The sequence below is a fragment of the Netta rufina genome (assembly GCF_964035555.1).
Source record: "Netta rufina genome assembly, chromosome: 8".
NCBI classification, from domain to species: Eukaryota; Metazoa; Chordata; class Aves; order Anseriformes; family Anatidae; genus Netta; species Netta rufina.
In genome coordinates, this window is record NC_140131.1 from 37770 (window position 1) to 53245 (window position 15476).

Sequence of the window (15476 nt, forward strand, 5' to 3'; positions counted from 1 at the left end):
CAGAAGCAAGCATTTGACAGGCCATCTCCTCTCAGACTGAATTCCAAGTGCATAGCAAGAAAAGCAGAAACAAAAGCAATGTGCAGTGCATGCCTCCCCCTCCTCCCCCACCTGGTCACAAATCAATACTGACTTCGCCTAACCAAAAAGTGGCACCTTTAGAATAAAGCAGCATCTCTGGACTTGACTGTGGCTGACTTTTATTCCCCAGATACTCTTTTAATAAACAGATCTAGAAACATTTTTTTGTAGCTAAGTTATTCACTATTCTTTTGGAAATTCTCATGCAGCCACTCAAAAAATAATTATTGCTAGGATTAGCAGCTACACCACAGTACTAAAGACTAAATATGAAGATATGTCAGGACATTCCCACAAAGAAATACACAGAAAAAAGTGTTATGAAAGTGCAAATTTCTGAAAGCCTTTAATAAAGGACCTGCAACTGAAGACTGAGAATAGCAAATTAATTATTGCAGTGTTTGCAAGTACATAAGCTCAGACAAGTCAAGAAATACATTTAACAAAACAGAGGTAGACTTGTAACAATGTACTCTATACCAAAATTACATATTTAAGTCTTTTTAAGATTGCACACTGGGCAAGGTATTTTTCCACAGTACATTTAGCAAAAAAGTGATTGTTTGCACAAAAAAATGTGATGACACTTGCTACATACTGAATATTTATAAAGAAGTAAAAAATGGAAGAAAATTCTTAAGTTCTCAGTTTGTGTACATGCAATCTTCTTTAATCTGTAATCTGTTTAAGGAGATCTTCAAGAATTACAGTTGATTTAACAACTGAAGTTGACCACATCTCCTTCAGAGAAGAATTCCAACATTAATAGGATTCCAACCTAGTGTTCTACACTGTCATGCAGTATCACCCACACACTAATTCCCAGGGTGTCTCAGTCTACACTAGACTAGAAATTCTGAAGATAATTCTATTATATTTATGCATCATGGGAGAAAAATTAGCAAATTCCTATCTACTGAAGAGTGACCACTTTGATGAACAAGTGGTACTTGCAAAGGTAACCTGGAATGTGTTTTTTTAAGTTTCTATTTGACTTTACAAATAAAGATCAGTGCTCTTATTCCCTTGCACTCAACAAAAAGCCTACCGTGACTTTTTTTTTTCCCCCCAAAGTCTGAAAAAAATTCCAGCCTTTGACCAAATAATTCATCAGGAAACTGGACGGCTAAAAGTAAAGTGCTTCTGTTTTGTTTTTAAACCTCATCTAAAAGATTTTGGAGAAATAAAGGTTTAGAAAAAAAACATATGTGAACATCCTCTTCATATGTGAACTCATTCTCTTTGAATTGCTGTACAAATAGAGGTCTACCAAAAAGTTAGTGTCTATTTCTGTTCTTACTCTCTACTGACGTGAATAGGCTAGATAAAACTAATCACTTGGTTTTAAAACTGTTGAACCAGCTTTAGACCTCCCTTAAGCATACATGTATAGACAGAGACTATCAAAGACTTCTACAGAACTACCTTTTACTGTGTACCAGAATACCATTCGGTCTCAGCCAATGCATGGTAGATGTAAAGTAACAGGTTTCTGCAAAGACAAAAAGGACTTCATCCTTCAGAGAAATATTTCCCATGGCTAATTTTATTCTCAATTACACCATAATGAAGTGTTGTTTCAAAATCTACAAAAGCAGAATTTCAATCCAACAGCAACAAATTTAGGAACAACATTATATTCAGCTGCAAGTCACTGTCCTCTAAAGACTCTCTAGAATGATTAATGTTAGTGATTTTCATTATATGTACACTCAAGGTATCTTCCATTTAAAGTATCGGTGAAATTTTGCCTAAAGGGACTTCATCTATCAATAACTGAAAATGTTTTTATTTAATAGAACTTGTTGTTGTTTTCACTGGTATCAATTACTATCAGAAGTAAAAGCTTGCATCTCAGTATATAAAAGTGATAGCAAGCATTAACATGCAGAATTAAATACACGCATGTGTGACATTACATACATGGCTTAAGGGGTTTTCCCCATATTCATTTAAAGTGCTTTGTGTGATCCACCATCAAAATATGCTTATGTAAAGACAGATACTACTGTGGTTGATATTGCAGGAACAGAAGAAATTAAACCAAACTATTGCTTTGACTTGATTATTCAAATAAAAACTCCCAAGGTCCATATATTTAAATAAAGGTTAGAAACGTTTCTACACCTCTATATATACAACCGAAGAACACGTTACACTCAGGTTATTAGAACAAGCTTGTTCTGATACAGTTTACAAAGTGACAAAGCTAACAGTAAAGCTACTGCTTTACTATAGTAAACACATCTCAAAGAATAATATGCTAACAAGCTTCAGAGATGACTTCCAATCAGTAAAACCAAAACAACAGAGCATCATCAACCTTCTGTCTCTGAGGCTTAGCTCACAAGCTCAGGCTGTACATTTATTCTTCGTAGGACATCTTCTGGCATACAGAATACAGGATTGACAGCTTTAATTTGTTCTTCTCCTAGTAAGGATAGTCCAGCAATTCCAAATAAAGTATGAAATGGATCCACCTGGGAGAAGAAAGAAAGTTTGTGTCCATTTCCAAAAGACCATTATTTTCTTCATTTGTATGGGATGAAGCTTCTGTTTGTTAGCAAGAGAACTGTAAGCCTGTATGGTGGAAGACAACACTACACAGCTGCAAACTGTCACTTGTATTACCCACCAACATACAACAGCACAACTCCCACAGTATGCAGAGTTAAGATAGTATGATCTACCCAGAGAGGCAGACATGTCTCCGTTAACAACTGGATAGCAGAAGCAAATACAAAAAAAATTTAATAGGCAAATACAATCATCTACAAGTATTGCTTCCATAAATTCCCCATTGGGTCTTCAGCAACAGTATAATGCTGTTTAATGGTCTCTGAATAAAGAGCTGTGCTGTAAAAATCTTGAGAGCAGCAACCTACTATGCTATAAAAGGGAAAAGAAAAAACACAAAGGAAAAAGAAAAGTGCACCAGTAATCTGACACCAAAGTATTCCTTCACTTTATGAAGTTTCCCCAAAAGCATGCACCATCACCTAACTGCAGCAGACTACTCAGTCTCATTGCATAAGCATCCTGCCAGTGGAGTTAACTGGCCATTCTATGAGATCAAATCCAAAATTACCTGTGATACATGGTGCACCATACATTCTGTTTGTATTAATGGAACTTCTAGATCTTCTTGCAAAGGTTCTATGCTGCAGTAAACTGAGCTAGTTACCATGTTACATTCATATACACAAGCCCCAACTGCATGACAGCCTAAAAGGTTGAAACTATACTAGCATAACAAGCCTTGTTCCTCAGTAGTTTTGCAACCACATTACAGGTATGGCCAAAGCACATAGACATATATGCTTATTTGTTTCTTCCCAAAATTATAGAAAGGGTTAAGAAAAAAGTACACAAAATAATAATCAAGTACACTTGAGGACACGTGAGAGACTTTCCTTGTACAGATGGGCAGGCCTAGAAAGGCACTTATTTCCAACCAATACGTTTGCAAATTAAATGACAAATTCTACTTATTTATGAACAGACTATTCTTAGGAAGTATAGCTACTGCTGTCATCCTCCGCAGCTTTCTGCATTTTTTTCAAGCAAAAATACAAACAGGATAACTAGCTCTTATTATAATTCAGCAGGTTAAGTACTACCACTAAATTAAGTTACCAAGAACTGGTTGCTTGGAACTTAAGATGACAAGTGGTTCAAAATCTGAAATACAATCAATGTTAAACACTACGATCTAGATTTTTTTTTTAAAAAAAAAAAAAAAAAAAAGGATCTGTTAGGAATTAAATCCTACAAGGGCAATGCCAAAACCTGTACACATTGACATTTTTATGGAAGTGCCCATATTTCAACAAGATATGGTAAAAAAAAAAAAGACTGGCAAAAATAATAAAAAAGACTAATAATATCCAAAAAACGTGACAGCACTAGATACAGAAAACTCTGCAAATTTGTTCTTCTAGCACATCAGAAATAACTTAAGTTTAATCTCAAAGCCACAAATGCATTAAGATTAGTACCAAGCTTTTCTTGGAGCATTCTGAAGAGTCTTTCTGCAAGTTCCTTAGACATATGAAAACCTATCAATGTTAACAATACCAAAATATTTTCCAAATGACAGACCAGAGTTAAAGAGATTTCTCTCTCCTCCAAGTGGGAAGGGTGTATCAGCTCACAAAGAAACAGAAAGCTACTCCAGTTCTCAGAGTCAGAATCATTTAGGTTGAAAAAGACCTCTAAGATCATCAACTATTAACCATGTTAATGCATTTGTGGAGGAAAGGCATTGACAGCTGTAATAAAAATAGCTAAGATTTCCCCCAACCTTTTACAAATAAGCAGCCAAGTGTTCTAGAGTAGTTGCACTACAATCTCATAATAAATTTTATTTGACCCTTTGAAGATATGGTCTCTATTTGCCATTTTACCTATACAGTCTCGATTACTTGAAACCACAGAAAACAGACTAGCTAAAACATAATCGCTCTTTCAGGAGAGAGTACTGGGTCAGAGAAAAGGAAAAAAATCCATACCAGCAGCATCTTCATAATGTTATCAAAGTTTCTTCCTCCCTCACTTAGGGCAATGCCAGTGAGAAGATTTATTTGGTGGCATTTAGGGATTCTGAGCACTGACTTACATGGATCAGGCAAAAGCACCACGAGATTTGAAGACAACTTGTGGTCTCTAGATGCCTGCAAATTGTTTAAAAAACTCAAGCCAGTATTTTTAGCAAGATCTTCTAAGTGGTCTTGTAAGACAGTGTGGTATATGCTATGGGAACCACAGCTGACTTCAGTGAGTGATACTCCAGAGCAAGTGCAATATAAAAATTCCCCATGGAAGCCTTCTAAAGCAACGCTACCTTATCCTTTCCCAACTACAGCATTTGCTGCAGCTCTGCAAAATGCTCAAACCTGGATCACAAGTTACATTCAAACATGAAACATGATTTTTAAGTTTAAAAATTCTATGAAGTAAACTTTATTTAATTGAGAATTATTTACCATATCTCCTGGTCTGTCAGCAAATCCTCCTGTCTCCTCATCCTGGCAAGCCAAAATAAAGCTGCGCAGTTTCTCTCTGTCAATCCAATGTAGCCTACCAATCATCTTCAGAGATGCTAGAACCCACCATGAATAGCATACATCAGGTAACTGACAAACAGAGAAACAGTATTATTCAATTTTGTTTTAAACTTGATGTTGCCTTTTTTTTTTTTGTGATTCTGTAAACTCCTAGCTGTGCTATCATAACAACATTGTATAGAAACAAGACTTAAGAATTTCTCTGGGTGTATAAGAAGCAAGCTACTCAATGCAGTCTCTTTTTACATAATCTCTTTGCCTTTCCAAGAAAGCACAAGAATGTGTGGAACAGTCTTCACCTTGTGTGGGAAAGGCTAAAAATCTACAGCATCTTTTTTGTAAGTAAGAACAATCTTCCTATCAACCAGTGTTTTGTTTTTGTTTGTGTTTTGTTTTGTTTTGTTTGGGGGGGGGGGGGGGGGGGGGGGGGGGGGCGGAAGTTGTCTCTTTGCCAGTGGAGATTATTCCAGGTTACACCAATTTCTTACTGTGACAGGAAACACAATTATACCCAGGATTAACATCCAGTAAAGCACTGTTTTTTATACAAATCCTATGGAACGCATCACTCCCAGTGTCATAAAATACCCAAACACTGATTTAATAGGACACTGGTTGCAGTGGTCAGCAAGACATACTTTAGTGCATACGTTCCTGAACTATAAATAACAAAGGAGCGCGCAAGCGCTACTGACAAAATGGAGAATCAAATCCTTTGAGGAATTTACAAAACATTTCATAAAAAGTCATGACATTTCCCAGAAAGCCATCAGCTTTAGAAAAATAGTTCCGATTAAGCCTTGAACAAACAGAAGAAGCCACCTAATACCTTCTCTGGTCGTCCGTTGAGACCTCCAGAAGGTAACTGACGTTCACAAAGCCACCAACCCAACAAGTCAGCGTTTATTTGATGCAACTGGTCCGTAATAGCCAGAAATCCTGTGCAACAATAGATCTAAAATTACAGACATAAGTGTTTTGTATATTTAAAAACTGAACACTTTAACAGACTAAATGCAGGAAGATCTCGAAGAATATAGTCCTGAAAACGTGATACAAACATGACATAAAATAAGCACATTTCACTTTTTAGAAAAGTTCTACTTTTCCATTAAAGTAAACCTAGCTTCTCATATCTACCTATTTGTTCATTTAATTTAACTAAGGGACTAGAAATGAACACTTGAGAAACAATACAGGTTCATCAATTGACATCAGTAAAAAATGATAGATGTCAAAAACCAAGCACTTACAGGTACTACGTGATGCTCACTAATTTAAAACACTTCCATGTAAAATAAAACTTACCTGTCCCGCATGTGACTCAGAACCCGGTCTACAGCCAAATCCTCCATCAAAGTTCATACAGGACAAAACAAATTCTACTGCTTTCCCCACGTCAATAGTATCCAGTTTTCCCTGCAAGTCACAAAGCCGACTAATACATTGTATGTTCAGCCAGGCTGATCAACAGAAACTTCAGCTATACACCAATAATAAAACATTGTACTTGTTCATGTGATGATTTAGGACTTACCAGAAGTGCAAGAGTTGCTGCAGCACAGAAGGAGAACCTTGTATCTATTTCTCCTAAAATACAGAAGTTCAGAATGACATTTTTATGACTAACAACAGTACTTTTAAAATCACCATGGAAAATATGGAACAAATATGCAAACAGCAACACAGATCGACCAAAATGTCCCCATACTCTTTCCTTTTACAACCCTTGATTATTTCCTCAATTTACAAAGTGCATGTTACAAGTCAAATGATCTGTTCACTGCACAGAACAGCAAACAAATTCTCTGTTGCCCTACTGGATAATGGCAGAGCAATGAACTCAAAAAGAAAAAAGACAACTCTTGATTTGCCTTCTACATTTCATGCTCTCTGATCCTTATGTAGGCATCATTTTTGTTATTAGATCAAAAGTGACTAGAACTTCAAATTTTCTTTAACATACTTACACCTGGAAGTAAAACCAAAAAGTCACACCTATTGCTGAGAAAGTCTGTAATAATATATCTCTCCTAAAACACACAGTGGAAAATTAGTATTTTAAGTCACTACTTAAAACGTAATCCAGGCACAAACGTTTAACAAATGCCCTTTTTGTTGTTGTCAAACTGGTACGGGAGTTTCTTAAATCTACAAACTAGTAAAATGAATCCACACTGTTCTGTACTACATCAGGTATCACACTTCTTCAGTTGTAACTGCATTTTCTGAACAAACCCACTGTGCATTCCACAAATTTGATTCAGTACTTTAACCAGAAGGAGGCAGCAAACTACAATAGGTTTTAACACAGAGCCTAACAGCTAAGTTTACAGTAGCACAGATATACTACTGTGATATTAGCTGATGAATTTTACTAGAACAGTAACAAATGATATGCAACCTATTATTACAACTTAAGCTTTCCACAGGAATAAGTATTTTTAAAGCAATTAAATGATTATGCTACAGCTTAAAAGTTACCAGCTTTGTTCATAAGTAACTTATGTGCAGAAACAAGAAAAGGAGGCTTTTTTCATCATTCTTATGTGGTGAAAAATGTACGACAGATAAAGGTCATAAGTGAGTTATGAAATAGCAGGCATAAAATATTCCTTAGGGAACGGTGTATCCGATGTATGAAAGTACTGTCAGTTAGAAGTGCCCAAATGTTTTCTACTTTAACAGCTGGAAAAAAAAAATATATATATATATTTTTTAATATGAATGAAACTCAAGTGTAGAATCCTTCAGAAATGAATAAAACAAGACTTCATTCTTCACAAAACCTCCTCTTTCATAACTCAGGAAATAAGTGTTCAAGCAAAAACATCATCCAAGATCACTTAAGTTCATAGACTTACACATGTCAACCTAGCTGCTTAATTTTAAAGATCTAAAAATTACCCCATTTATCTCCAGCAAATGATCCATCTTCTTTTTGCAGGTTCTGTATATATTCAACAATTTTATTTACATCAACGACATGGAGACTATCATATAAGATAAGAATCTGGAAAGAAAGCCACAGTAAAAATCAAAGAGAAGCAAAGGTTTGTCGAACGTGTTTATTAAAAACAGTTTCTGGACTTGTAACAGACTTAAACTAACTGATTATAAATAATATTTGCTAAGATTTATTAAAATTAGATTTGATGCTCTGCAGTTCATCTATCACTAGCAAAAAACTTCTGAAATTAAAATATAGACAATTCAAGCTGAACTCCATGCTTTGTAACTTTCTAGCTTCCAGCTCACCCTTTTGAAGCATAACCAGGTTTATTTGTTTTTGTTAGCGTTATGTAAGACAACAGATTTATTTGATTATAGGTGAAATGTGTGATGGGATAACACCTTAGACTTCTAAGCATGCAGTTTGTGCAACGCTGCTATTCATACATATGCAATTTAAACAGCCAGTAATATCACTTACAGCCAAAGCCTGCTAGCAGAGATTAATTTCTAATAGTTAGCTTGGTTTTGTTGTCTTTTTTTTTTTTTTAAAAAAAAAAAGTCCTACATTCAAATTTTAAATGTAATAGCAAATTGTAACAAATCAATAAAAAATATGAACAATATGAAGAGACAAACTGCACAATTAATATATTCTGGAGGAAAAATAAAGTTCATACTAGGAAATACAAAGATCTCTGCGCTAGCATTGATTTGAGCCAGTAAACCACACCATTTTGAGCAGAAAAAACACAAAACACTATGTAACTCCATCAGAAAATCTAATACCCTAGCATGCTCCCTGAAAACGAAATCTGAACACATTACCACTCATTGTGATCAAAGGAAGACATGGTGTGACCCTTTAAATATTCTGGATGTATAGATAGCACTAAACGGTGTTTATGAACTGAGAATATGCATGCTCATTGCAACATGCTGGTTATGCGTAAAAATTTCAAACCAGGCATTTGTAATTTTCAACTCTTCATGTCAAGAGGTGCATTATTATCAAAATACCTCCTAGTAATATCAGGTATTAATCTAAGAACTATACTTCTCTAACACAAACATAAACAACCTCAAAATGTACCCCCTTCTCCATATATCTTCACAGAACCGTAAAATATCCTGAGTTGGAAGGGACCCGTAAGGATCATCAAGTCCAACTCCTGGCACCACACAGGTCTACCCAAAAATTCAGACCATATGACTGAGCACAGTACAAACACTTCTTAAACTCCGACAGGCTTGGTGCCATGACTACATCCCTTGGTAGGCTGTTCCAGTGTACGACAACCCTCAGTGAAGAGCCTCTTCCTGATACCCAGCCTGAAACTCCTCTGTCACAGCTTGACACCATTCCCTTGGGTCCTATCACTGGTGACTAGAGAATAGATTAGCACCTGCCCCTCCACTCCCCCTCGTGAGGAAGCTGTAGACCTCAATGAGGTCTCCCCTCAGCCTCCTCTTTTCCAGGAGGAACAGGCCAAGTGACCTCAGCCACTCCTCATAGATCTTCCCCTCCAGGCCCTTCACCATCTTAGTAGCAGCCCTATTAGCCTTATCTTATTAGGCTTTGTGAAAGGAATTTGATCGGAGAGTTTGGAAAAGCTCAAAGGCCGTAGCCTAAAGAAACTCTAGTTTCCTGGGTCTCAGAGTAATTCTAGAGCTAAAGTGGTGATAAACATCAACTTTAGATCAGATAATACATGCCAACAATCATCACTGACCCAAGAACACGTTTTTCTGTCCTACCTATGGGTTTCAAATCAAACACCATAGAACCCAAAACATTTTCTTCTTAAAACAGGATGTTTTAATAATGTAAACCAGGTAAATAGTGTTAACTTACTTGTAACACTATATAAATATCTCTTCACTGAGACTAGACTAGAGGTATACTGCACAAGCAAACCAGCAATTGTTTACAAGCGTTTGCATCTCTACATACTATTTCCGCTGCAGCTTACATAAGAAGGAAAAAAGACTAGATGGTGAGAAATTAAATCTACAATGGAGACTGCTATGGTGAAAAAAGATTGACAATATTTTTTTTCCTCAAGGAAGGGGCACGCATCAAATACAACGTGTAGCGGACTGCTATGACATTTTAGCTATACAGAAAAAAAGCAGATTTGAAGAACACAGGGAGAACTAGCTACTATAACATGTCATTTGCATAGTACTAAAATGTAAACACGCTAGTTATACACCTTTATGTAAAACACATTTGTGTAATATTACCTAATTATGTTGTAATATGTAGCAACTGTACGTATTATACATGTATATGTATGTATACACGCAACAGTAAGAGACACTTTTGAGCATGTATATATATATATAAATAATTACTCTGGCCATACACATCTTTCACACCTCAATATACTCTATTGAGAGCTTATAAAATCCAAAATTAATTAAAACTTATAGCTAAGAAATATTTCAAGATGACTGTTACAAAATTTTTCAAGAATGCAAAGTCACCAGTAAATGAACATTACCATCACAACTTCATCAAATCTGACAATTTTTAAAGAAGTGACACAGCTAAATCCTAAAATTTTGTTCATTATACTTTTTTAAAATAAGGTACTGAAATAGTTTTTGCCATTAATATCAAATAGCACCTGGCTCCTAAATCTGCCATCATTAAAATTATTAATTACAAATAGTTGTTTCTACAGTTACCCTGTTACTTTTACCTGGACAGCACTCAGGGTATACAGAAGATGAGGATCGTGACCTATGCTGGCGCTTATTCCACCACATTCATGTTGACAAGATTTGATGAAATCCAGAATTTCTTCTTTGTTCATTCGGTGCAGCTGTCCCATGAGATCCATGGCTGTCAGCCCCCAGTAAACACCACTCATCCTCAAATACTCCGACATACAGTACTCCTAAGAAGTGCTTTATTTTAGTTCTTAATCAGATAAGTACATCATCAAAATAGGAAATGAAATGAAAGTACATTTAACATTTACAGTTTATAATAGGCTAAATATTTTCCATCCCATAAAAAACTTCGTATGTAGCAAGCCCCCATACTCCATATATTAGGTATGTTTGTGCATATACTTCATTCTCCTCCTTCCCTAGATTTTCTAGTTTATGGCCATCAAGCTAAATGCCAAGTTAAAACACATCCAAGTAGTAAGCCACCAGTTCACTTCAGATCATGCATTATTCTCTTGGCATCCATGCTACCACTCAAGTCACCACCCAACAAGTCTCAAAAATAATAAATCTATCATTTAATGAAACTCCCTGACAAGTGCCACTACCTGAACCTTCACTAGAAATTGACTTTTTACCTAAACATTGGTTACATCACCTATACTACCTGTCAGCATTACTTTTTTCGTGCAGTTTTTTTTAGGTGGCATGTATAACTACAGGAACGACATTAAGGTATTCTGTGGACAATAAAGATAGTTGTAATTTTTCTTTCTCCCAAACATATGCAGTTATTGACATTTTTCACCAAATGGAATCCAATTCCCGTGGGTTGCATCCAATGACTGACACCTACAGAAGTGATGCTAGTTGAAGTGTTCATCAAGCCCAGTCAGCACAAAGCCGTGTTGTACTAAGACTCAGTACACTGTCCTACGAAGCAGACACATGCAAATATACATATACTCCTTGTGCATTCTAAAGGAAAAAGGAGCAACAAGTAGTACACTTCCAAGGTCTCAGAGTAATTCTAGAGCTAAATCAATAATCTTCACATTTATGCTCAGATAATACATGCCAAAACTCATCACAGACCTGGGAAAATCAATAAAGTGTTTTTCCTCTTACACTTTGGATCGCAGGGCAATAAACAATTGGCACGTGAATACACATTTAATCCATACTCAAAACGAGTAAATAAGGGTGATTACTACTGTTAATAAAACCACAACTGTGCTAAAACAAATTGGTACCTACATAATCATCTTTCTTTGTCCCATACGAAGCTATGTAGTCTGCATGTTTCTCCCAAAGTAATGTGCTCGGGGCATCAGGTTTTATTACAACATCCTTCTGCGGTGTCCCCTTTAGAAAGTACCAACAAAGGGTCAGTTGTATGGCCAGTTCAAGACATTATAGCATCTCTTGACGTTTAGGTATAGCTTAGTCAATTGGTAGCAGAAAGAAATACTTCCTGGTGTACTTTGAGCATGGGGTTGATCCCATCTCACTACTGTCACTTCTCCATCCAGCTAAATCCTTCCTAGAGGAAGGGGGCTAACAGGTTTTTTTAAATAACGCTAAGAAAAGCCGTTAGTTTACCAGCGATAAACTCAACGCGCAAAACGAGCCCTTCACCACGCGCCGGAAGGGCGCCGCGCCCCTAAGGCGATTCCCAGGCCCGACGCAGGCTCCGAGAGCCCTCAGCGCCGGGCCGCCGCTCGGGGCAGCCCTGCCGCGCTCGGCGCCGGGCCATCACCGGGCCCGCCTCGGGCGGGCGCCAGGCGCGCTCCCGGCCCGCGACACCCCCGGACTCGGAGCGGTGAGCGCCAACGGCGCCGGCCCCGAGGCCCGCAAGGCCGCTCGCCCGCGCCGGCCCCGCGGTAATGCCGAGCAGAGGCGCTGCCAGAAAGCCGCGCGCGCCACCCCAAGGGCGCCACCACCCTCGACGCGGGCTCGCTCGCCGCCGCGCCGCGCCCGACACCCACCATGCTCGCTGTCCGCGCCGGAAAGGGCGCTGCACTGCGGGGCGGGGCATCAAGTATGGCCCGGCGAGGCCCCCCTGTAGCTGCCCGCGAGCTGCCGCCCGGGCCGCGCGCCAACGGCCCCGCGCGCCCGGGCCGAGGCCGCGCCAGGGGTACGGCAGGGCGCCGCCGCTTTGGGGCCGGGCGCGCGGAGACCCTCAGCTGCCCGAGCCTAGCGCGGCCGCTCCCGGCGGGGCGGCGGCCGTTCCAGTCCCCGCGGTGGGCGGGCAGGGCCGCGGCGAGGACCCGCGGGCGGGGCGGGGCGGGGTGGGGTGGGGCGGTTGCCTGGTGCCGGTGCCGAGGCCGGTGCCGAGGCCGGCTCTCGCTACGGTCGGCTGAGGCAGCCGGATTTGGCGTCTGAGCGGTGGCGTTCGGGCTCGCTGCAGCCAAAGGTTATCTTGAAGTCAACGCTGGGCGTAAATCTGCAGCGTGGTAATTCCAACCGCGCACTTTCTTGCGTCGAGGTAAACACAGCAAGTGTTTAGAAATAACTTCGGTTTCCGTCTGGCACCTCGGTTCTACGGAAAAGCAAATGCGAGAATTGGGTTACCACAGGACAGGTATAGGAAACGTTCATTCATTCAAAAAACAAACGAACAAACAAACCTTTGCTTCATAATTAAAACTGATATGACCATGCTGTTAATTACAACTGCACCAAAAGAGGAGTGGGCAGCAGTCTGAGGGAGGTGATTGTCCCCTCTACTCTTATGTTGATTTAGATTAGATTTAGATTACAGGTTAAGAGGAAATTCTTCCCTTAGAGGGTGGTGAGGCACTGGCACAGGTTGCCCAGAGAGGTTGTGGATACCCCATCCCTGGAGGTGTTCAAGACCAAATTGGATGAGGCCCTGAGCAACCTGATCTACTAGGTGGCATCCCTTCCTATGGCAGGGGGGTTGGAATTACATGATCTTTAAGGTTCCTTCCCACCTGAGCCATTCTATGTTTGATTTGAAGGCACGTGTGGGAGACAAAACCATATCGGGCTGCAACAGCATTTTGAGACCATCCAAGAAAAATTATGTATAATGCTTAACCAGGATGCTACATTGTTAATCTTCCTGTGGTAAATAGGATGCTGATTTATAATGCTTAAAAATTATTTAAGGAATTAATTTCCCAGGAAGCCTACCTGAGAAATAAGCAATGCAAAACTCATACCTGTGGACAACAATTGTATCGTGTAGCACTAAATTCAGGTAACGGATGAAAGACCACACTGAAGCAAGAACATTTTGGTGAGAAATTGCAAATGAATTGACAGAACTGTTGGGGTTTCAAGGCACTTCTGGAGATCATCTAGTGCAGCCCTTATGCTTGCTTAAGCAGGGTCACCTAGAGCAGGACCACGTCCAGTTGAGTTTTGAGTATTTCCGCAGGTGGAGATTCCACAACACTTCTGCGCAACTTTCTGCCAGTGTTTAACCACCCTCACTGTTTAATAATGTTTTCTTCTGTAACATTTACAAATACAGTTTAATTCCCATTTGAGTTGAAATTCTGCTTATACAAACCTTGTATTTCTCTTAAACTCCTACATCTCCACTTGAAAGGGAAATAAAAAGTATTAATTTTTGGTGAGTGAATTAGGATGGTTTTCCAGGTACTATTTACTATTTCCTTACTGAATGTGTCTGATTAAATATTCCTTGACTTTCTACAGATGTTACTGTTTCTTTACAAACCAAAATGGGCTAAGCTGTGAGTAGACATTAAAAAAAAAAAAAAAAAAAAAAAAAAAAAACGTTTAGACAGAATCACAGAATTACTAGGTTGGAAGAGACCTCAAGATCATCAAGTCCAACCTCTGACCTAATGCTAACAATCCCCACTAAACCATATCCCTAAGCTCTACATCTAAACGTCTTTTGAAGACTTCCAGGGATGGTGACTCCACCACTTCCCTGGGCAGCCCATTCCAATGTCTAACAACCCTTTCGGTAAAGAAGTTCTTCCTAAGATCCAACCTAAAACTCCCCTGGCGCAACTTGAGCCCATTCCCCCTCGTCCTGTCACCAGGCACGTGGGAGAACAGACCAACCCCCACCTTGCTACAGCCTCCTTTAAGGTACCTGTAGAGAGCGATAAGGTCGCCCCTGAGCCTCCTCTTCTCCAGGCTGAACAAGCCCAGCTCCCTCAGCCGCTCCTCGTAGGACTTGTTCTCCAGGCCCCTCACCAGCTTTGTCACCCTTCTCTGGACTCTCTAGCACCTCCATGTCCTTCTTGTAGCGAGGGGCCCAAAACTGAACACAGCACTCGAGGTGCGGCCTCACCAGAGCCGAGTACAGGGGGACGATCACCTCCCTAGCCCTGCTGGTCACACTGTTTCTTACGCAAGCCAGGATGCTGTTGGCCTTCTTGGCCACCTGAGCACACTGCTGGCTCATATTCAGCCGACTATCAACCATCACTCCCAGGTCCTTCTCTGCCTGGCAGCTCTCCAACCACTCATCTCCCAGCCTGTAGCTCTGCTTGGGGTTATTGCACCCCAGGTGGAGGACCCGGCACTTGGCCTTGTTGAACTTCATGCAGTTGACCTCAGCCCATCGGTGCAGCCTATCCAGATCCTCCTGCAGAGCTTTCCTACCCTCGAGCAGATCGACACACGCACCTAACTTGGTGTCATAAACACCAAGGAACATTTAGAAACATGTGTTTAGGAAAGAAA

The 15476-nt window shown here is 39.7% G+C and overlaps 1 protein-coding gene across 1 annotated transcript; it reads right to left on the reverse strand.

The window, feature by feature from the left end:
* Positions 1-1147: 1147 nt before the first annotated feature.
* Positions 1148-12783, reverse strand: RABGGTB (Rab geranylgeranyltransferase subunit beta). Its single transcript, XM_084290782.1, has 9 exons — positions 12770-12783; positions 12039-12146; positions 10808-11005; positions 8055-8160; positions 6685-6737; positions 6456-6566; positions 5977-6102; positions 5067-5216; positions 1148-2561 (listed from the first exon to the last, which is right to left on the reverse strand). The coding sequence occupies exons 1-9, from the start codon at positions 12770-12772 to the stop codon at positions 2421-2423; spliced, it is 996 nt and encodes a 331-aa protein (XP_084146908.1). The 5' UTR covers positions 12773-12783; the 3' UTR covers positions 1148-2420.
* Between the last annotated feature and the right edge of the window lie 2693 nt (positions 12784-15476).

Excerpts from the sequence above, each read along its gene's own strand:
- RABGGTB (XM_084290782.1), bottom strand. Across the intron at positions 11,006-12,038 it reads GGACAAAGAAAGATGATTAT|GAGTACTGTATGTCGGAGTA; the intron begins GTAGGTACCAAT and ends AGCACTTCTTAG. Across the intron at positions 6,567-6,684 it reads CAGCAACTCTTGCACTTCTG|GGAAAACTGGATACTATTGA; the intron begins GTAAGTCCTAAA and ends TGTGACTTGCAG.